This window comes from Esox lucius, chromosome 17 (genome assembly GCF_011004845.1).
Source record: "Esox lucius isolate fEsoLuc1 chromosome 17, fEsoLuc1.pri, whole genome shotgun sequence".
In the NCBI taxonomy this organism is placed as follows: domain Eukaryota; kingdom Metazoa; phylum Chordata; class Actinopteri; order Esociformes; family Esocidae; genus Esox; species Esox lucius.
The window spans coordinates 47647143-47670057 of NC_047585.1; the positions used below are offsets into that span (position 1 = coordinate 47647143).

The 22915-nt window shown below is 41.8% G+C and overlaps 1 protein-coding gene across 6 annotated transcripts in view; it reads left to right on the forward strand.

Annotated features, from left to right (window-relative positions):
• The window catches only part of grip2b (glutamate receptor interacting protein 2b), a 399250-nt gene that overhangs the window by 150986 nt on the left and 225349 nt on the right, over nucleotides 1-22915 (forward strand). Inside the window, exon 1 of one of the 6 annotated variants that reach the window (XM_029113939.2) lies at nucleotides 22289-22427. The exons of the other annotated variants lie outside the window; for them this stretch is intronic. Coding sequence (XP_028969772.2) covers nucleotides 22385-22427 — 43 coding nt within the window. The 5' untranslated portion in view covers nucleotides 22289-22384. Of the gene's footprint in view, nucleotides 1-22288; nucleotides 22428-22915 lie in introns of those variants that run through there. 6 annotated transcript variants of the gene reach the window in all.

Below are 22915 nucleotides of genomic sequence, written 5' to 3' on the forward strand. Positions count from 1 at the left end.
AGAAACATTGGTGACACCTTAGTCAACATTTCTGTGGTGAAAAAAAAACACTGTTCCTACATCATTCTGTTATCTCTGACTCTTTCTCATTTGAGAAATCTTAACAAGATGCTCCTGTTGTGAAAGACCGGCTCCAACACTTCACTTTGCAGCTTTCATTTAGGAAACATCAATAAGTAGCTGTCATTCATTCATTTTATCTCAGCAAAAATAATTCATTTTACAAGTCCTCACTGCCAAGCATTAAACAAGACCTGTCACAGTCCACATCCGTTTTGTATAGACACTCCTCTTTCCTCTTTTTTACTCTCCTCTCTTTCTTCTCCTCATCTCGTTCCTCTCCTCTCCTGTCTTAGTAGATCTTTTGTACTACAGAGAGCAGGAGCCTTAATCTATTTATTTCATGCTGAGAGAGAGATAAAGAGAGGCAAAGCAGAAGGAGTCTGACTGCCCTCTACTGAATAGTACCAGTCATTGAATATTTATGACCAATTCATTCTCACTTCTCCATTCAGTCTCTATGCCGTCTTTGGACTTACCTACCGATATAGGGTTTTAACAGATGTGGTTCCTGCTAAATGAGATTCTGCTCGTAGGGCATGGTCGTGTTTGCAGTGCAGTGAAGTGAGACAGCATTACACTCTTTTGACATTGCCTTGTCTCATATTTCACAATATTTTTAAATGATCACCTTAAGCCTACTTATCTCTGAAATGTCTAGTTTTATTTTATGCATGTGTTTAGAAAACATATTGTTTTAAAAGGTTTACTAAATCAAATTAACTTAGTGATTTACATATTTTCACTCTGAAAAATGTAACTCATTCAATCCATTGCTCGGCACCCTCTGGTTCAAAATGCTCCAAACTTTGCCTGATTGTAGACAGCCAAGGTCCGAAGGACATTGGCCATCATGGTACCCAAACTCCTCATGGTGGCGCTGTAGCACTCAAATCTCAGATCTCATGAACAGAATGTCGTAGAAACACGCAACCAAGTTCCAGAAATATCCCTTCTCATGCTGACCAAACATTTCTCTGGGGTCTTTCAAATTCGCCTTTTCTTCCTTCATTTTGAATTTGGTGAAAAACACATTAACGACATCTCCGAGACCGCTGAACGGATTTACAGGCCGTTAGGTGTAAAAGACCTTTGAACCATTATCTTTAAATGTTATATAAGGAAAGCTGATATCTCAAATAGTATGGCAGAAATCAGCTAATGAAATTGAGATGGGCAGGTCTATGACTTCAGACGTCCATTAATCCCAAATGGAACATCAAAGAACTATGAAACGATACATACTCCTCCTGACTTACAAAGCCCTCCACAAACTTGCTCCCCCCTACCTCTCGGACCTTCTTCAACACTATCAACCTTCACGCTCACTCCGCTCTTGTACAGCAGGCCACCTCATCATCCCCAGATCCAAGCTACGGAGCTTTGGTGATAGGGCATTTTCCAGGGTTGCTCCCCGGCTCTGGAACTCACTGCCACAATCCATCCTTGACTCTGACTCTCTTAACACCTTCCGACTACGCCTTAAGCCATTTCTGTTTAAACAAGCCTTCCCATAGCCCCTTTGTTGTTGTATATTTTATTTCTCAGTGTTCTTTGTTTTGCTTGTTTTTGTAAAGCGTCTTTGGGTCATTGAAAAGCGCTATATAAATCCCATGTATTATTATTATTATTATTATTATACTCGTAAATGTGTCTGTTAGGAATGGACAGGAAAACTTCCATACAGAAATACCTCTTGGGGGCGCTATAAACATCACTGATGTTTCTCACGATTTTGCCATTGATAAAAACACACTTAAACGACATCTCCTCCGAAACAGCTGAATTGATTTGGATGATAACTGGTGTAAAGGACCACTGGACTATTGTCTTTAAAAGCTATATAAGAAAAGTTGATATCTCAAACAATATGGCCTCCATTTTGACATCTGTGAAAAACTCATTAACAACATTCCCTCTGAAACTGCAGAACAGATTTGCATGCTATTGGGTGTGATGGACCTCTGAACCCTTATCTTTTCAAGTTATATAAGGAAAGTTGATATCTCATACAATATGGCTGAATTCAGCGACTGAAATTGATGCGAGTGGGTCTATGACTATACAAGGCCATAAATCCACATGAGAATATCCGACAGCTACCAAATGAATCATGCCCATTAACATCTCTGCCACAAATGGACAGCAGAAGTCAAGTATAGAATGACCTTATGGGTGCACTATAAACCTCACCAGTGTTTTCATCTTAAATGACATCTCAGAGACCGTTGAATGGATTGGCATGCTGTTTGCTGTGAAGTATCTGTGGACCATTATCTCTAAAAGTCTGTAAAAAAGTTGGTAACTCAAACGATGTGGCCACAATGCGCAATTGAATTTGACATAGTTGTGGCAAATCTTATATAAGGCTATAAATCCTAAAAGGATTATCCAAGAAAGATGCTTCTTGTTTTACAGATAAACACCAAGGCCAGGAATGAACCCTGAAAGGTATGAACAGCTAGCTCTCATTGTGGTCCTACAAACCTCACTGATTTTAAGAAATTCACCAAGAATCTGCCAATATGTCAGAGACATAACTTTCTGGAGATGTTAATCACTAAATGAGGTAACTGAGCCAAACATTCTTCAGCTTAACAAGCTAAACCCTTTCCCATTCAAAGTCAATGGTATTAGGAATTCAACCAGGGTGACATATCATTTTGGCCACTTCGTGTACATGTGACGTTAGAGGAAGAGGATTTTATCTGTCACTCAGCTGTGTGGCTAACGCAGGGTGGCTAACGCAGGGTGGCTAACGCAGGGTGGCTAACGCAGGGTGGCTAACGCAGGGTGGCTAACATAAGATGGCTAATATATGCACTCCTCCCTCCACACTATCACACACACATTATATTCTCTCTATACACAATCCACACTCTCCTCCCCCCACTCCTCACCAAGACACATTCTTTGCTCCACACACTTATTCCTACCCTACCTTCTACTCCCTCCCTCCAAACACACTTTCCCTCGTCTCTCTTTACACACTCTTATATCTCCACATAAAACCACACACACATTCTCCTGTCACTCAGCAAACAGACATTCCTATTTTCATCCAAGAAACCCGACTCCTCCCCCACAAGCACAATGTCCCATATCTCTACAATTAACACATACACACATTCTCCACTATATACACATATGGGTTTTGCCAGACCACATAAGCTAAGCTGGTCAAGAAAAGTGATTGTCTCTTATTGAGTAAGTGAGGGAGTGACAGGCTATCCCTTGTTAAAAAGCATAGTGGTTAGAGACACAGACTGCCATGCTGTACCAGTCTCGCTGCAGACAAAACAAATTACATATTAGGATTTGTTCAGAATAGACAAAAACTTTGCTGGCTGCAACCTTCAGTAGCTGTGTTATAGTATGCCTAAAGCAAAACAGTTTATGGTTATATTGTAAATGCTTCTGGTGGATTTTCTAAATATGCATCTGTGTATGCTATTTGGGGTATTATAGATCACAACCCGCTGAGACTAGTCAGGCTGCCAGCAAGCCCTGTGGTGTAGTGGGAACATCCTGCTCCTTCAATATTATAACCCCAGTTCATTCCCTTCTCAGACATTCCAAATTCTGTATCTCATTGATGTTTATCCCCTAGGTGCATTTCAGCCATTCAGCCTTGTTTTACGTAACCCTTATATACTGTTATGGTTTTCCAAAGAATCGAATCAGCCATGGAGTGATTGGAGTCATTGTTTTCATTATAAGTAGGCTGTATAGCTATTATCTATGCAATCTTTCTGCAAGACCACTCTTTAGTTCCGTTAATAAATGTTCTGTTGTAATAATAAAAGTTATTTCAGCAAAAATTTAACAGCTGAGGTTAAAGCTGCATTCTGCCGTTTAAATAGCGTAATGATTAAAGACAGTGCCACATAGAAAACCAGGGATTGAAACCTGCCAGCGACAACAATATTCATCCTTTCTAATCGACTGGACTAGGATTGCCTGGCTCCTTTTCTGGTTTCAAGGTCTTTTTGTTTTGTTTTGATTTCCTCTCCTTCGATTGGACATCCTGACTACTAGCGGCATTTTTAAATAGCTAAACATTTCTTTAGTGAGAGAATGAAGTGAGATGCTTCCTGTGCCCGGCTTGGCCCCCTGAAACGCTGCTCGCAGCTTTAATTATTTTTAACTTTGTGGCAGTAAAATCTGGCTTTGTAATCTGGCTATAGAAGCTTGTGATAAGCTTGTGATTTACCTCAAATTCACCACAATGTTGTGAGGTTGTGTAGACAGGTGTTGTACGTGCTTAAGTGATAAAGAAATGGGAGAAAAAATGTCTCTACAAGATGTAAAACGTGACCTTATTTCCACTGTTTAAATGTGGGATCATAATGATGCCTGTTTATTAACATGGCTGTTCTTTGTGTCACTGCTCAGTGAGGTGTTCTGGAGCTACTGCAGGAAACGAGGCTCCCATGTTCCCATGGTTGGACTGATCAAAGCATCCTAGAGGAGAGGGAGCTTCCAGAATTCACATGTGTTGACTCGTGTCTGTGTTAGCTCTGCTTAAGCTCCTTGTGTTTGTGTGTGTGTGTGTGTGTGTGTGTGTGTGTGTACTCATCAGCTCTGCATCAGCTTAGTATGTTTTGATCCCATCAACATCAGGAGAGACAATTGACACAAGCAGTGATGACTGGAAAACGACATGCATACCAATTAGCAAGAGAAATGTGCATTACACTGGTTTGAAATAGAGTTGCAACACAATACAACAGCTTTAGCAACACCATACTTGTTTAGTCTATGTTAAAATAAAATGTCTTAACAATTTTGTAAAGCTGTTGATAAACAAAAACATAATATCAACTAAGACATTTACTTAAACATTACTAGTGATTAGGGGGCCTAGCAAAGAAGTTGCTGAAACCCTCTTATGTTTGTACGTTTTATTAGGGGACCAAGTACCATAGGTACGGTACCCTATTGTTTTTGTGGGTTCTATTAGGGGGCCAAGCGACGAAGTTGCTGGAACCCTTTTATGTTTGTTTGTTTTATTATTATTATTCTCCAGGGCAATTTTCAGAGGTCCATAGCTCGGTCCCCTCTGGTTCAAAATGCTCAAAACTTTGCCTGATTGTACCCATACTCAGTCGCAAATGGAAAAATGAAGCTCAGATCTCATGAACAGAATGTCATAGAGACATGCAACCAAGTTCCAGATATACCCCTTCTCATGCTGACCAGAAAAGTTTCAGGGTCTTTCAAATTCGCCCCTTGGATTCATTTTGAATTTGGTGAAAAACACGTTAATGACATCTCCTCCGAGACCGCTGAACGGATTTGCATGCCGTTTGGTGTGAAGGACCTTTGAACTATTATGTTGATAAAAACTCACTTAAACGACATTTCCTCCAAAACAGCTGAAAGGATTTGGATGACAATTGCTGTAAAGGACGACTGGACCATTGTCTTTACAAGTTATATTATTGTAAATGTTTCTGGTGGATTTTCAAAATATGCACCTGTGTGCTATTTCTGGTATTATAGATCACTACCCGATGAGACTATTTAGTCTGCCGGCCGGCCCTGTGGTGTAGTGGGAACATCGCGCTCCTTCAATATTGTGACCCCAGTTTGATTCCCTTCTCAGACATTCCAAATTCTGAATCTCATAAATGCTTTTCCACTAGGTGCTTTTCAGCCTTCACACAACCCTACATATCTAAAAATACCATGATTTTCATTTATTTGCTAGAATAATTGTATTATGTGACCCTTTTATGCTGTTATTTTTTTCCAAAGAAAGGAACCAGCCATGGAGTGATTGGAGTCATTCATTTCGTTATAAGTAGGATGTATAGCTATTAGCTAGCCATCTATAATAATCTTTGTACAACAGTACACTTTAGTTCCATTACAAACATTTTGTTGCCCACTTTATCTCAGCAAAATTGTAATGGCTGGGGTAAAATGTACATTTGGAGAGGATCGAGAGCTGTAGAGACACCCAGTAGCCTCTGTGGTGCTGTGGGGACATCCCTGTTCTTCAATATTCTGACCCTGGTTTGATTCCCCTTTGAGATGTTCCAAATATTATATTTCAGAATTGTTTAGCCACTCTGTACTTTTCAGCCTTGACACAACAATATACACTCACCTAAAGGTTTTACGTAACCCTTATATACTGTTAATGCTATTGTTTCTCTTCGTACTCAAAAGGCATATTTCTCTCAAAATTTTTTGACAAATCTGTCTGAATCTGTGTTAGTGAGCACTTCTCCTTTGCTGAGATAATCCATACACCTCACAGGTGTGGCATATCAAGATGCTGATTAGACAGCATGATTATTGCACAGGTGTTCCTTAGGCTGGCCACAATAAAAGGCCTCTCTAAAATGTGCAGTTCCATCACACAGCACAATGCTGCAGATGTTGCAAGTTTTGAGGGAGCGTGCAATTGGCACGCTGACTGCAGGAATGTCCACCAGAGCTTTTGTCCGTGAATTTCCCTACAATAAGCTGTCTCCAAAGGCGTTTCAGAGAATTTGGCAGTACATCCAACTGGCCTCACAACCGCAGACCATGTGTAAACACCACCTGCCAGCGACAACAATATTCATCCCTCCTAATAGGCTGAACTAGGATTGCCTTTTTCCTTTTCTGGTTTCAAGGTCTTTTTGTTTTGTTTTGATTTCCTCTCCTTCGATTGGACATCCTGACTACTAGCGGCATTGGGCATTTTTAAATAGCAAAACATTTCTCTAGTGAGAGCATGCAGTGAGATGTTTCCTGTGCCCCGCTTGGCCCCCTGAAACGCTGCTTGCAGCTTTAATTATTATTATTATTATAATTTTTCTCCAGGCCCATTTTCAGAGGCCTGTAACTCTGACATATGTGGCTCAGTTTGCATTAAACTTTGCATACTTGTTGCCATGTTACTATACCTATACATCCCATGGTGGCGCTATAGCATTTAGTCGAATGTTGAAGGTTTGAGCATGTATATCTCATGAACCGAATATCATAGAGCAGGGGTGTCAAACCGGTTCCACGGAGGGCCGAGTGTCTGCAGGTCTTTGGGTTTTCCTTTAAATTGGTTCCCAGGTCAGACCTGAACAACCAGGTGGGGATAGAAATTAACCAATTAGTGAACTAATTAATCAATCAAGTACAAGGTGAGAGCGAAAACCTGCAGACACTCGGCCCTCCGTGGAACCGGTTTGACACCTGTGTCATAGAGTCATGCAGCCAAGTTCCATACATGCCCCTTCTCATGCTGACTAAATAAGTCTCTGGGGTCTTTCAAATTCGCCCCTTGAATTTTCCTCCATTTAGAATTTGGTGAACAACTTGTTAATGACATCTCCTCTGAGACCGCTGAACGGATTTGCATGCCGTTTGGTGTGAAGGACCTTTGAACCATTATCTTTAAAAGTTATCTAAGAAATATTGATATCTCAAATAGTATGGCCTCCATTTAATTTTTTGGGAAAACTCGTTAACGACATCTCCTCCGAGACTGCTGAACAGATTTGCATGCCGTTTGGTGTAAAGGACCTTTGAATCATTATCTTTAAAATATCTATAAGGAAAGTTGATGTCTCATAGTATGGCCGAAATCAGCGAATGAAATTGAGCTGGGCGGGTCTATGACTTTAGAAGTCCATTAATCCCAAATGGAACATCAAACAGCTATGAAACGAAACATACTCAGAAATATGTCTTTCAGGAATGGACAGAAAAAGTGCCTTAAAGAATTACCTCTTGGGGGTGCTATAAACATCACTGATGTTTCTCACAATTTTGCCATTAACAAAAACACACATAAATGACATCTCCGAAATCGTTGAACAGATTTGGTTTACAATCGGTGTAAAGGACCACTGGACCCTTGTCTTTAAAAGTTATATAAGAAAAGTTGATATCTCAAAAAATATGGCCTCCATTTTACTTTTGTGAAAAACTTGTTAACAACATCTCCTCGGAAACTGCTGAACAGATTTGCATGCCATTCTCTGAGATGGACCCTGGCATCAGTATCTTCAATACACATTTTTATATATCAAACGATGCTTGCGTAATATGCTAATTACTTTTACATGGGTGTGGCACTTTGTCAGGCTATATATCCCGTCAGGAATATCCGGCCAGTATCTTCATTTGAATTATTTGGAATTTTGATATCTCAAACGATTTGACCGCAATAAGTGAATGAAGTAAAATCACCTAAACACCATTGAACGGATTGGCATGCTGTTTGCTTGTAAAGGATCTTTGGACCATGATATTTAAATGTTATATACGAAAAATTTATATCTCAAACAATATGGCAGCATTCATTCCCCAAAGTTTTGTGTTATTCTCTTTCTCTGTTTTGGACTATTATTTTGAAGGAACTCTTATTTTGAAGGAATAGCTGATGTTATGAGTGTGTGAATCTGCTAGAATGTTGAGTTGGAGTTGATGGTTCTATCAGCAGTTACAGAAGGGCTATTTTTAAAGCTATGGAAGGAGCCATGGCAGTGCCTTTCAGTCAATACGGAATGGGTGGGTGTTGGGAGCATGGCAGCATTCAGTCCTCAATGTTATCTTTTTGTTCATATTGGACTTTTATTTTGAAGGAACTCTCATTTTAGGAAGAGCAAATAAAAAAAAAAGTGTAAATCTCCTTGAACAGTAAGTTGGTCTGGGCAGTTGAAATTGCTGTGTAAATTGTAACCCTATTGAAGTTATTTTTCAAAAGAAGTCAATTTCATAATTTTATTTTCCCCTTGTAAAGAAGACCTTTATTTTAATATTTGTACATTTTTTGGTAAAAAAAAAATAAATACAATTTGAGGGTATTCCGGGTAATATGTTCGACTAAAGCATTTGTTTCTGTTTATAAATTCTAAGTCTAGAGTATGTGTCCAGTGAGGTTAGTTTCTTATTAAATGTTACACAAATCATATATTATTGTACACATAGATATATGTTTTTAGCAGATCTTTTTACTAATTTCCTTTGGTAAGACATTACTTTTGCAGCCGGTCATGTGACTTTCTGTCAATTAATAATCAATGACCTTGTCACGTCCAATCCCATCGACAGCTTAAATTGTTCGTTAGGTCACACCTGCTCCCTTTTACAAGGTGGTAGTATTTTGGAAGATGATGTGCTTTCCAAGAGTACACAACACTGTGTATTCAAATTGTAAGTAGGCCTGTTGGATTTGTGGGTTTCAAATTAAGCTAGGTATTGTAATGGGGATATTTGCCTATTTGGTAAATTGTTGTTGTATATTTTGGAAACGTTTTAAGATATAATAGCCACGGGAAATGGAAACTGTTGAACAAGCTATTGGAAAGCCACATTTTTTAAAATGGTATCTTACGAAGGTGGACATTTCACTGGCAGTAATTTCAGAGTGGCAGGCAAGCCAAGGCAACAAAAAATATTCAGATCCAGAGGGTATCAAACTCTGACATCTCCCCTCTTTGTTTCATAATCCTTTCTGGTACTGGTATGTGCAGCTAGACTTCTTTGCAACACAAGCTGCTTGGGTGTGATTTTTCCTGAAGCGAAGCATTATATCGCATAGTAAGGTGAGTTACTATGAAAGGAAAAGGAAGAAAAAAAAGGAATTCAATGAAGTTGAGGACATGAGGTGTCCATTTCTGAAATTGGACATTCTGATGTACTTATTCTTTTGTTTAGTTGTGCATTTGCTCCTTCCACTTCTTTCATTCCTCAAAACATTGATTGACTGACTGGTTTCTACTGTGAGCTGTTTCTTTTTTGCACTTTTTGACCTAATATTGACCTCAACACATGCCAGTCTACTGCATACTTTGGCAACTCAAAAACACAAAGACCATATAAAGCTTAATTTATCAAAGAAAATAGCTTTTTACACATTAGCAATTTGGCATGATCACTCAAGGATAAGGTGTTGGAGTAATGGTTGTTGGAAATAAGTCCTGTGTAGATTAAAAATAAAAAAGATGTAAATAGTAATGCTTTTTACATCCTTGATGTCCCGACTATACTTTGATCAGTTGAATTCCACATTGGTGAGTAAGAGTAAAAATCTCTTTTCAAAACAGCAACATTTGTGAATTATTCCAAACTTTTGGCCCCCAGTATATAACTTTTATTTTCCTGTTAGATTTCAGATAAATTCCATGGCTAAAATAAAGGTTTCCATAAAATGTATTTCAAATTGACTAACAATATTGTTTGTTTTATAGATGCCATGCAAACCTGGATTTATGCTGAGTGTCTTTGGGTGTGCAGTGTGTGGGCAGTGTGTGTGTTCAAGTGGCTCTACAGTTAGAGTGAAATTTGTAAATTTCTGTTTGATTCCCAATTGAGCCAAATGTTGTTGTGTCCTAGGGAAAGTCACTCCACCCTAATTTACTCAAGGAAAATTACCTTAGTCGCTCTGGATAAGAGCATCAGCTAAATGACTCAATTGTATACTGTACATATTCTTTATATTAATGCATTTGATTTGTCTGTAAACACATTGTTTTTATTTACAAACTTCAAAGTGGAGTAAAACAAAAATCGAAATCGCTTCCTTTATTAGAAACTTGCTAAATCAGCAAAATAAAAACATTGATATAACTACTCAATTCTGGTAATGGTGTGATTGTTATTAATGTACAGAAGTAACTTCTATAATTTATTACCTACATTATCTAGCTTGGCTAGTTTTAATATAATTTTTAACTTAACCTTTCAATTAGTTATTTCAATTTTCAATGTGTAGCTTAGAAAAATTTACTTTTTTACAAAGTGCTTATCAAAACACCCGGCTTTAAACCTCAAGGAGCAAGCAACAGTAGTGTTGAATTTCAGTGGCTAGAAATAAATGTTTACATAAATGTAAACTTAACTCCTATATTGCACCATACACAACACTGTAAACTAATGTGTTATCCATCTGCTGATTCAATATAACATGATTTGACAAATAATCTCTAACATGAAAGTGTATAACGGAGGGAAGGCAATGATTTCCATCAAGGCAAACAACAAATTAATTTACATATATTATTTTACCATGTTCCATTGTTACTTTCAATGACTGATTGCTCTTGAGACCGCTAACAAATACTAACGAGATGATAAGCCAAAGAGGCTGATAAGCCAAAGAGGCTATAATCTAATTTAAATATGCAATCTGCAGTTCAAACATTAACAAAGCAGTCACAACCATGAATTGTTTTTTCTGTCATGTTATTTAACCTTCTCCTTGTGTTCAGGGTTTAAACAGAGTTTGAAATCACTAAAATATTATTGAATATACAGTAATTTTTTCACAATTTGCGTAAGTACTCTTTCCCAAATAGGATTATTGAATTAGACATGGTTCTGGAATAATGACATCCACAATGTTCTGTGTAGATTTACCCAGATATTTTACCTGAATCTTTGACCTTGGGCTAGAACCTTCCAACGGTTTGTCCCAACATATAATTGCAGGAATTATGTGCATTTCTAACTGTTCTAAAACCCTGCAACTCTTCAAATTCACACTGTGACCATTGGTTCTACAACCCTGCAACTCTTCAAATTCACACTGACCGCTGGTTCTACAACCCTGCAACTCTTCAAATTCACACTGACCGCTGGTTCTACAACCCTGCAACTCTTCAAATTCACACTGTGACCCTTGGTTCTACAACCCTGCAACTCTCCAAATTCACACTGACCGCTGGTTCTACAACCCTGCACCTTTCCAAATTTATGCTGTGACCGCTGGTTCTACAACCCTGCAATTCTCCAAATTCACACTGTGACCGCTGGTTCTACAACCCTGCAACTCTTCAAAATCACACTGACCGCTGGTTCTACACCCCTGCAACTCTCCAAATTCACACTGTGACTGCTGGTTCTACAACCCTGCAACTCTTCAAATTCACACTGTGACCCTTGGTTCCGCAACCCTGCAACTCTCCAAATTCACACTGACCGCTGGTTCTACAATCCTGCACCTTTCCAAATTTACGCTGTGACCGCTGGTTCTACAACCCTGCAACTCTCCAAATTCGCACTGACCGCTGGTTCTACAACCCTGCACCTTTCCAAATTTACGCTGTGACCGCTGGTTCTACAACCCTGCAATTTCTCCAAATTCACACTGTGACTGCTGGTTCTACAACCCTGCAACTCTCCAAATTCACACTGTGACTGCTGGTTCTTCAACTCTGCAACTCTCCAAATCCACACTGTGACTGCTGGTTCTACAACCCTGCAACTTTCCAAATTTACGCTGTGACCGCTGGTTCTACAACCCTGCAACTCTCCAAATTCACATTGTAAATAGGTGAGTTTTATGTACAGTGCAATGGAATAGGGTAAAATATTAGGTTAATCAATATGGTCGCGGACCCATCTTAGTATGACACCAGTAAGCCACAGATAATATGTTGAGATTCATGCAGGCATCTGAGTGAATTGCACATGCATAGATAGTTCATTAATGACTGGGCTAGTCCCTAACACAGTCCCTAATCCCAATCTCTAACTCCAGTCCCTACATTTTTTTTATAAATAGTTTTCATTTTCTGTATTACCAGGTTAAGTTTGTTAATGTCAAATGTATGTTCTTTGGAATGCAATAATATTTATTTATTTGGAGGGCAAATAACCATATTTAACATTTCCCTGCATGCTCTATCCTAGGGTAATTTTATGAATAGTTTTTAATAGTTTTTTAACATATAATGTACTTCAATTGAATGAATCCTTTTGTGCTGCTCAGTGATAAATACACACAACTGAACAATCTTATATGATCAACTTTTTTCTCTTCTTTCATCTGCCTCACAGAGGTACATACCATTATACCTGTATGTGAAGTTTGCATGAAATGTGTTGATGTGCGTTGAAGTCACATGTCAACCTGTTGTGTAGCCATTAGCTATGAGGCTTAATGACAACATCTGTCTGGTTCAGATGGAAACCAATTCTCCAAAAAAGGAGAGAGGTTTAAAGGAATGTACAGGACTGAAGATGATGTGGGGGGAGAAGAGGGGAAAGAAGAGAAGCGGAGGTGGGGAGTGGAGAAAGGAGAAGTGGGCAGAGGAGAGAAAAGAAGAGGAGGTGGGAGGAGAAGAGAGAGGCAATAAAAGTCTTTCATCTTATGTCTCCTGCTGCTCAGCATCATTATAACGCACACATCTAATCAGGACATCTCCACTAGGAATACTGTGTGTGTGTGTGTGTGTGTGTGTGTGTTGTAGCAGGAACCCTATTCTACCCTCATCACATCAAAGTAAAGATACCCTGGTAAATAGTCACCCACTGAATCACTACTTTGTTTTAAAATATACAGAAATATCAAATGTAAATGTCATGGATACAATATTACATGAATATTTTAAGTTAAAGTATTAATTATAATCCTCAGTTATAAATTAAGACAAGTAGTGTTTGAGGTAAGTTCCCTGAGCGGTGTTATGTCTTCCAAGAGTCAGACCTCATCTTGTAGCAATCACAAAGCATTTTTACGCTTCTCATGAGATTACAACTGTATATTTCAGTTGAAGACCACAGACTAATGTATGTAAGTATCTGTTTCATTACAAAGAACATGTTAGATTTTGTTCATCTATTTCAAAAGACTTTTCATGTTCCTGCCATTTTCTTTAAAGGGATAGTTGGTCCAATATCCACTTTCCAAGAGATGTTCCTGAAGGCACATAGTCATTTTTTCAAACAATCCATTATTCAGCTCTATCCCAGTCAGTCATTACCGTTATTCGCATCATCCAAATTCATGAACGGAAACAGTTCGTACCCCTATCGCAAAGCATTGCAAGTGGAAAACTACTCTAAAACACTCCAAACTAAGACAAGTGGTGTTGTTTACCTCAAAGAACATGACGATGTTGTATTCCTCAAAATAAAGTTTTAATTTTCACAATCCGATTCTCATTTCTAATAAACGGGTATTTCCTGTGTTTACTGGTCAGCTTTGGTCACAACTGTATCAATCCACACGTTCGTTCGGGAAGAGTAAGTGTATACATCACAGTAAACAATAGTTTCGCTAGCTAGAAAGCAAGTTACCTATTTTGTCTTTGATATTCAGCTCGGACAGTCAAACTTTATTTGCTCGAGAGAGAAAGGAAAATACATTGGCTGTATATTATGCCTGACTCTGAATACAAGCAGGAAGAATAATACGCAGATGATCATCTCATCTTCATCCGCTTATCTGGTATCGGGTTGCGGGGGCAGCTTGAATGATTTAATGATGAACAATAAGAAAGTTATCAGCAACATCAGTGGAAGAAAGGACCAGTGGAACATACAGTGGGGAGAACAAGTATTTGATACACTTACAAAGCATGTAGAGGTCTGTAATTTTTATCGTAGGTACACTTCAACTGTGAGAGACGGATTCTAAAACAAAAATCCAGAAAAGAACATGGTCTCATTACATCTTCATCCGCTTATCCGGTATCGGGTCACGAGGACAGCTGCTCCAGCAGGGGACCCCAAACTTCCCTTTCCCGAGCCACATTTGCCAGCTCTGACTGGGGGATCCCGAGGCGTTCCCAGGCCAGTGTCGAAATATAATCTCTCCACCTAGTCCTGGGCCTACCCCGAGGTCTCCTCCCAGCTGGACGTGCCTGGAACACCTCCCTAGGGAGACGTCCAGGGGGCATCCTTACCAGATGCCCGAACCACCTCAACTGGTTCCTTTCGATGCAAAGGAGCAGCGGCTCTACTCCGAGTTCTTTCACGGATGGCTGAGCTTCTCACCCTATCCCTAAGGGAGAAGCCAGCCAGCCTTCTGAGAAAACCCATTTCAGCCGCTTGTACTCGCAATCTTGTTCTTTCGGTCAAAATTGACCGGTATTTCGATAGCTTTGCCTTCCAGCTCAGCTCTCTTTTCGTCACAATGGTGCGGTAAAAGGAATGCAATACCGCCTTCGCTGCTCCGATTTTCCGGCCAATCTCCCGCTCCATTGTCCCCTCACTCGCGAACAAGACCCCGAGATACTTGAACTCCACTTGGCTGCGAACCGGTCCAGTGAGTGATGAAGGTCACAGACCGATGATGCCATCAGGACCACATCATCCGCAAAAAGCAGCGATGAGATCCCCAGCCCACCGAACTGCAACCCCTCCCCACCCCGACTACGCCTCGATATCCTGTCCATAAAAGTTACAAACAGGATTGGTGACAAAGCGCAGCCCTGGTGGAGGCCAACCCCCACCTGGAACGAGTCCGACTTACTACCGAGAACCCGAACACAGCTCTCACTTTGGACGTACAGGGACTGCATAGCCCTCAAAAGGGACCTCCTCACCCCATACTCCCGCAGCACCTCCCACAGTATCTCCCGGGGGACCCGGTCATACACCTTCTCCAAATCCACAAAACACATGTAGACTGGATGGGCATATTCCCAGGCCCCCTCCAGGATCCTTGCAAGAGTAAAGAGCTGGTCGGTTGTTCCTCTTCAATCTGAGGTTTGACTATCTGCCAAACCCTCCTTTCCAGTACCTTTCAGTAGACTTTCCCAGGGAGGCTGAGAAGTGTGATACCCCTGTAATTGGCACACACCCTCTTGTCCCCCTTTATGAACAGGGGAACCACCACCCCAGTCTGCCACTCCTTAGGCAGTTTCCCCGACTCCCACGCAATGTTGAAGAGGGGTGTCATCCAAGACATCCCCTCCACACCCAAAGCTTTCAACATTTCTGGATGGATCTCGTCAATCCCTGGAGCTTTGCCACTATGGAGTTGTTTGACTACCTCAGTGACTTCTGCCATGGAGATTGACGATGCTTCCCCATCAGCCTCCAGTTCTGCCTCCACTTTAGAGGGCGTGTTAGTGGGATTTAGGAGTTCCTCAAAGTGTTCCTTCCATCGCCCAATTACCTCCTCAGTTGAGGTGAACAGTGTTCCATCCTTACTGTACACAGCTTGGATAGTTCCCCGTTTTCCCCTCCTGAGGTGGCGGATGGTTTTCCAGAAACACCTTGGTGCCGACCGAAAGTCCTATTCCATGGCTTCCCCAAACTCCTCCCACACCCGCTGTTTTGCCTTTTTCACAGCAGAGGTCGCAGCCCTTTGGGTCTATCGGTACACTGCAACCGTCTCTGGAGTCCTCCGGGATAACATATCCCGGAAGGCCTCCTTCTTCAGTCGGACAGCTTCCCTGACCACCGGTGTCCACCGGGGTGTTCGAGGGTTACCGCCCCTTGATGCACCTAAGACCTTTAGACCACAGCTCCCCGCCGCAGCTTCGGCAATGGAGGTTTTGAACATCGACCACTCAGGTTCAATCAATCAATCACATTTAATTTGTAAAGTGCCTTACAACAGCCAAAAGGTGCACAAGGCGCTTTCCATTAAAAGCTTCAGTAGACAACAGAATATAAAAAATATAAAAAACATAGAAAAATATTAGATAAATATATATATTTTTTTATATATACATATATATACACATACACCCGCATACACATTTACACACACATACATACACATACATACACACACATACACATAAAATACCTAAAATGAACAGTCGAGTCAGAGATTACGTGTTAAAAGCCTGTCTGAACACGATTTAAAAACACTGAACACGGTGATGTTTCGCAAGGATGGTGGTAAAGCGTTCCACATAGTTGAGCCCTGAACAGCAAATGATCGGCCACCAAACTTTTTGTATTTGAACTTGGGAACGACCAGAGAGGTGTGTTCAGAGGAGCGGAGAGCTCTAGCAGGTTGGTAGACCGTTACTAATTCGGCGAGGTAGGCCGGGGCCAGACCATTGATGGCCTTGAATACAAACAGCAGGACCTTGTACTCCACCCTAAACTGCACCGGAAGCCAATGGAGCGAGCAGAGGACTGGGGTGATGTGTGAGCGTTTGGAGGTGTTTGAGAGGAGACGTGCTGCTGCATTTTGTGCCAGTTGAAGCTGATTGAGGAGTGATTTATTAAGTCCAGTGTAGAGGGCATTACAGTAGTCAATCCTCGAGCTGATGAAGGCATGAATGGCTTTTTCAAGGTCAGCTTGGGACAAGAATGTTTTGACCTTACTAAGAAGCCTTAGCTGGTAAAAGCTCGCCTTAACAACCGCACTAATCTATTTATCAAATTGCATACTTTTGTCAAAATAACACCCAGGTGTTATTAAGCATAACTGAAAAAGTTCTGACAATGAGATATGAAGAGAACCAATTGAGCACTGTGCCCTGCAGACCGACAACATGTTGAAGACGGGAGATGAGGATGGCATGATCCACGGTGTCAAATGAAGCGGTAAGGTCCAGTAACACCAAAACCACAGAGCTTTAACTGTCCAGGGCTCCAAGAATGTCATTATGGACCCTCAGTAACGCTGATTCGGTGCTATGTCTAGACCTGAAACCAGACTGAAATTTATCCCCCATGCCGTGCAGTTGGAGGTGAGACTGAAGCTGGGTGAAAACAAGCTTCTCCATCAGCTTGGACAGAAATGACAGGTTGGATATTGGGCGGAAATTGGACAGTATGGAGGGATCAAGGTTGGGTTTCTTGAGCAGCGGTCTCACAATGGCGTGCTTGAGAGCAATGGGAACAGTCCCCAAACTAAGACAGCTGTTTATGAAGGAGACAAGGAAAGGACCTATGATGTCAATAGCCTCTTTCAAAATCCTGGCAGGAACAGCGTCTAGAGGACAGGTGGTAGGCTTCAACTCATGGACAGCTTTTTTCAGGTCCACAAGAGTAACTGCATCAAAAGTCTCCAGCACACATTTTGTCGGTTGGGAGGGAATGGCAACAGCAGGGGCTTGTGTGATGGTTTGCCTAATAGACAAAACTTTGTCCAAAAAATACTGTTTGAATGCATTGCAAGTATTTACTGATGCCTCATTCACTACACCAGACACCGGATTTATGACAGAGTTAATAGTGCTAAACAGGATACCAGGACGGTGGCTATTGCTATTGATGAGATTGGAAAGGTATTGACCTTTAGCTTCCTTCACTGCTCTCTGATAGGTGGCAAGGCTGGCTCTAAACATCTCTAATGACACCTGCAGCCTATCCTTCTTCCATTTACGCTCTGCCTGTCTACACTGGCACCTGGGGGCCCGAGTTGTATCATTGAACCAGGGGTCCGATGGGCCTTTGGTCGACTTAGCCTTGTAAGGGGCAAAAGAGTCCAATGTCCCCAACCTCCACAGGGATGCCAGAAAAGCTCAGCCGGAGGTGTGAGTTGAAGATTTTTCGGACGGGGGCCTCCTCCAGACGTTCCCAGTTCACCCACACTACCCGTTTGGGCTTTCCCGGTCTGTCCAGAGTCTACCCCCACCCCCTGACCCAACTCACCACCAGATGGTGATCGGTTGACAGCTCCGCCCCTCTCTTTACCCGAGTGTCCAAAACATGCAGTCTCAGATCCGATGACACGATCACAAAATCTATCATCGACCTTCGGCCTAGGGTGCTCTGGTACCACGTACACTTATGAGCATCCTTATGTTCGATGCTCATACACAGATACACAGATGATGAATTGACCAAATAGAAGCTTGCCAGCAGCTAAAGGGTTGCGATGGTGAACACGTTGGTTGATCCCCAACCCTTGCCGGAGGCAATATGTACTTTGTGTATTATAACATAGCAATCGGAAGTATTACTGACAATTTGTCTCCACGAGTTGAACTTGGTAACATGATGGAATTGCATTTGCCTTTAGTCCTCTTCTAAGTGAACATGGGTCACGATGCTCTGTTAAATGTTTCTTGCAAACTTTGTATGTCGCGTTGGGAAAGTTGCTCCATTGATTCTCCCACAATATGACTTGTGAGAGGCAGAGGTATTGTCCCAATTGCAGAGTGAATCTTGTTCAAACTCCTCCTGTGGCCGTATCTCAGCAAAAAAAGGAGAGACTGTTTAGTAAACTGTTGAAACCTCCTTTGGTTATAAAGGTACTGCAAACTCACTCAGTTGCCTTTAGGTATAATTACCGCAGTTTCAGTTGCACTTCTAATATGCAAATTATTCAGTGGCCACACTGGAATATTGTCCCTTTCACCAAAAAGGCACACAGCAACTCTTTAATTATTGCTTTTGACAATGTACAATAATTTTAAAATGCTGGTGATCAGATTTTCCTTTTGGTTTGGTTTGTTTTATTTTATTTTGTAAGCCAGGGTGTTTATGATTTCAAAATGCTTAACCTGAATGTATGACCCCTGTGTTTGTTGGCAGTGAAAGAAACTAGCAAAATGTTTTGGGTTGGTTATAAACACTCTAGTATGAACATAATATACAGTATGGTTAAGATCATGGGGAACATGAACCGGAACGAGCCCCCATATGTTACAGTCCCTACTAAACAAATTGTCTTTAGGCTATATTCTCTCCAGTGGAAGACATCAATATACGTTGAAAAAGTGGGGGAAGAGGAGTGTAGTGAAAGAGTTCATAATATGGAGTAGAAGAGAGAGGGTATGAGGAGGAGAGGAGGGAGGGTGTGAGGAAGAGAGGGAGAGTGTGAGGAGGAGAGGAGGGAGGGTGTGAGGAGGAGAGGAGGAGAGGGAGAGTGTGAGGAGGAGAGGAGAGAGGGTGTGAGGAGGAGAGGGAGGGTGTGAGGAGGAGAGGGAGAGTGTGAGGAGGAGAGGAGGGAGGGTGTGAGGAGGAGAGGAGGGAGGGTGTGAGGAGGAGTGGAAGGAGGGTGTGAGGAGGAGAGGGAGGGTGTGAGGAGGAGAGGGAGAGTGTGAGGAGGAGAGGGAGGGAGTGAGGAGGAGTGGAGAGAGGGTGTGAGGAGGAGAGGGAGGGGGTGAGGAGGAGAGGAGGGTGTGAGGAGGAGAGGAGGGAGGGTGTGAGGAGGAGCGGAGGGAGGGTGTGAGGAGGACAGGGAGGGTGTGAGGAGGAGAGGAGGGAGGGTGTGAGGAGGAGAGGGAGGGTGTGAGGAGGAGAGGAGGGAGGGTGTGAGGAGGAGAGGAGGGAGGGTGTGAGGAGGAGCGGAGGGAGGGTGTGAGGAGGAGAGGAGGTAGGGTGTGAGGAGGAGAGGAGAGAGGGTGTGAGGAGGAGAGGAGGGAGGGTGTGAGGAGGAGAGGGAGGGTGTGATGAGGAGAGGAGGGAGGGTGTGAGGAGGAGCGGAGGGAGGGTGTGAGGAGGAGCGGAGGGAGGGAGTGAGGAGGAGAGGAGGGAGGGTGTGAGGAGGAGAGGGAGGGTGTGAGGAGGAGCGGAGGGAGGGTGTGAGGAGGAGCGGAGGGAGGGTGTGAGGAGGAGCGGAGGGAAAATGGAGGAGAGGAGGGAAGGGAAGGAGAAGGAGGGAGAAGAGAGGGGTCAATATCTCATTAGTTGGATGTAGCAACATTTGTGAATCAAATGTTTCTTCTTTGTATTTTGATGATAATATCATTAGTGTTCAGGGCGGAGCGAGACACTGAGTTGGTTCCACATCACATCTGTGCTTCTCTTTCTATGCTGTGAAAATAAGTTCAGAATGATCTTCGGTACGGAGGCACTCAACATCTTTGCACTTTTTCATCATACGTTGAGTGAAAGCAATTATTTAGAGAAGCTATTTGAGGAATGATGGAGAAATGCCTTGGTCCCAGAAAATGTGCTAGCAGTCTTGAAATTGTGTCCGTGTGTGTGTGATGTGTGTGTGTGATGTGTGTGGTGTGTGTTTGTGGTGTGTGTGTGGTGTGTGTTTGTTTGTGTGGTCCCCATCATGCTGCAGAGGATATTCTCTGCGGTTCTAATATAATTGGATCAGCTACAGCAAGAGAAGTAGAGATAACAAAACATAATGGACCAAGAGAAGTAGAGATGACAAAACTTCATGGACCAAGAGAAGTGGAAATGATAAAACATAATGGACCAAGAGAAGTAGAGATGACAAAACTTAATGGACCAAGAGAAGTAGAGATGACAAAACATAATGGACCAAGAGAAGTAGAGATGATAAAACATAATGGACCCAGAGAAGTAGAGATGACAAAACATAATGGACCAAGAGAAGTAGAGATGACAAAACTTAATGGACCAAGAGAAGTAGAGATTACCATAGGCAGAAATCCCGGGGTTGGACAGGGGGAAATAACCCCCATCCTGGGGAAGACTATGCTTTGTCACCCCAATATATAAATGTAAACATAACTATGTAATTTCAATAATAGTGATAAGACGCAATGAAAGCATGCTGATAATAGACACTTAATAGTGGGTTTATGTTTCAAAAGATTGCGACCCCCCCCCCCCGCCCTTTGCCTCACAATGGTTTGATCCACTGCCCCCCCAGCCCTCAACAGTGGCACGTGCATTTTCTATAAATAAATAAAAACATGCATTTTCCTTTACTTCAAAGTTTCAGCAACAACTGGTTGGCATAATATTTTTCTTTGTGAAGGCTTATTCCTTGGAAAGTGAATTAACCAACCGACCTGGTAAAAAGCCTTTAGGCTTGATAAAAACATGACTCGGTTTTTGACCTGACTTCTGCGGCTCTTGTCATAACAAAAGATGTGCATATTGTGGTAGCATAAATTATTTGAGAAATCTCAACAGTATATTGCCAGTCTAGAGGGGGCACACTGAACAAACACTGACCCATTGGACATTTCTAAAGTATGTGTGCTGTGTGGGTTAGATGTGTAGTCTGTTCTTACAGTTCAGATGTATTGCAACATACTGTAAGGTGAAACTACAACCAGACTACATGCATGTGAAAACAATCCATGAATCCACATGATGTAACAGGAGAGCATTGAGAATGGATGGTACTCATGTTGACACGTCTTCTCAATGGGCTGTTTAACTGCTCAATGGTTTTAATGACTGTACGACTTTGTGTGTGTGTGTGTGTGAGTGTGTGTGTGCATGGGAGAGAGAGAGGCAGAGAGAGAGAGAGAGACAGAGAAAGGAGGGGGAGTGAAAAAGAGAGAGGTAACTAGGTTAGGAATCTCCCCTGGTCGTAGGTCTTCTGAGGTTGCGAGAGCAGTTGACCTGCGTGCTGCAGTAGCTTACCAGTCTAGAATTAACAAGAGAATCATAGATATAGTCGATAAAGTATGGTGAAGTTACATCCTGAAACAAGGAGTGTTTGAAAAATAACTAGGGCATCAAAAGTCCCAAAGGCTTTGAGCAGCACACAGTTTACCATGTTTTAATCAGAGAGTGAGTGAGAGAGATGGGGGAGATAAATGCAGTGAGAGAGAGAGGGACAGAGTGTGTCTGTGTATGTGTAAGATTCCGCATAACATCGAGTTATTAATGAAGATGTAATACCACCGAAGGGCTAAATTGAACCTGTTGTTTAAATGACAGAGAGAGACAGAGAGAAGGGGAGAGAGGCGTATTACCTGCATCTTTTCCTCAGATATTTTTAGTTGGAAAACAGGAGGGGAAAATGCTCTTTCTTCAAGCCATCTTACGACGGAGAATTCATAAAGGTAGTAGTATATTTTAAGTAATATTTGAGCACTGGGCATGAGATGATCACGTCTACTTAAGCAATGACCTGCTGGGACTTGAAACTCCACATGTCACTATTACATATGGTATATTTTTGTATTCCCTGATATTACTTCAAACTGTCTACTTTCGTGATGGATTTGGCAGCGACACAAATGCAAACTGAGAGGGGAAACAGCAGTAGAAAGACCTACTTTGGAGAGGGGACAAACAACAAATTGACAAATCAGCATTTTTCCCGTGATTTTCTAATATTTACCTCCGCTGCAGATGACAAGCTTATGTTAACGGGATTTAGTTTTCAGTCATGCTGACAGGATGTTCAGTTTCCTAGTCAACTTGTGAAATATAGTACCTAGGCTACCATACTCAGCACACTGACTCATATTACACATTCACGTTTAAGGCCATAAACATATTCAAATGTATTTTATAGTTAATAAAATTAGGGGTGTATATTATATCA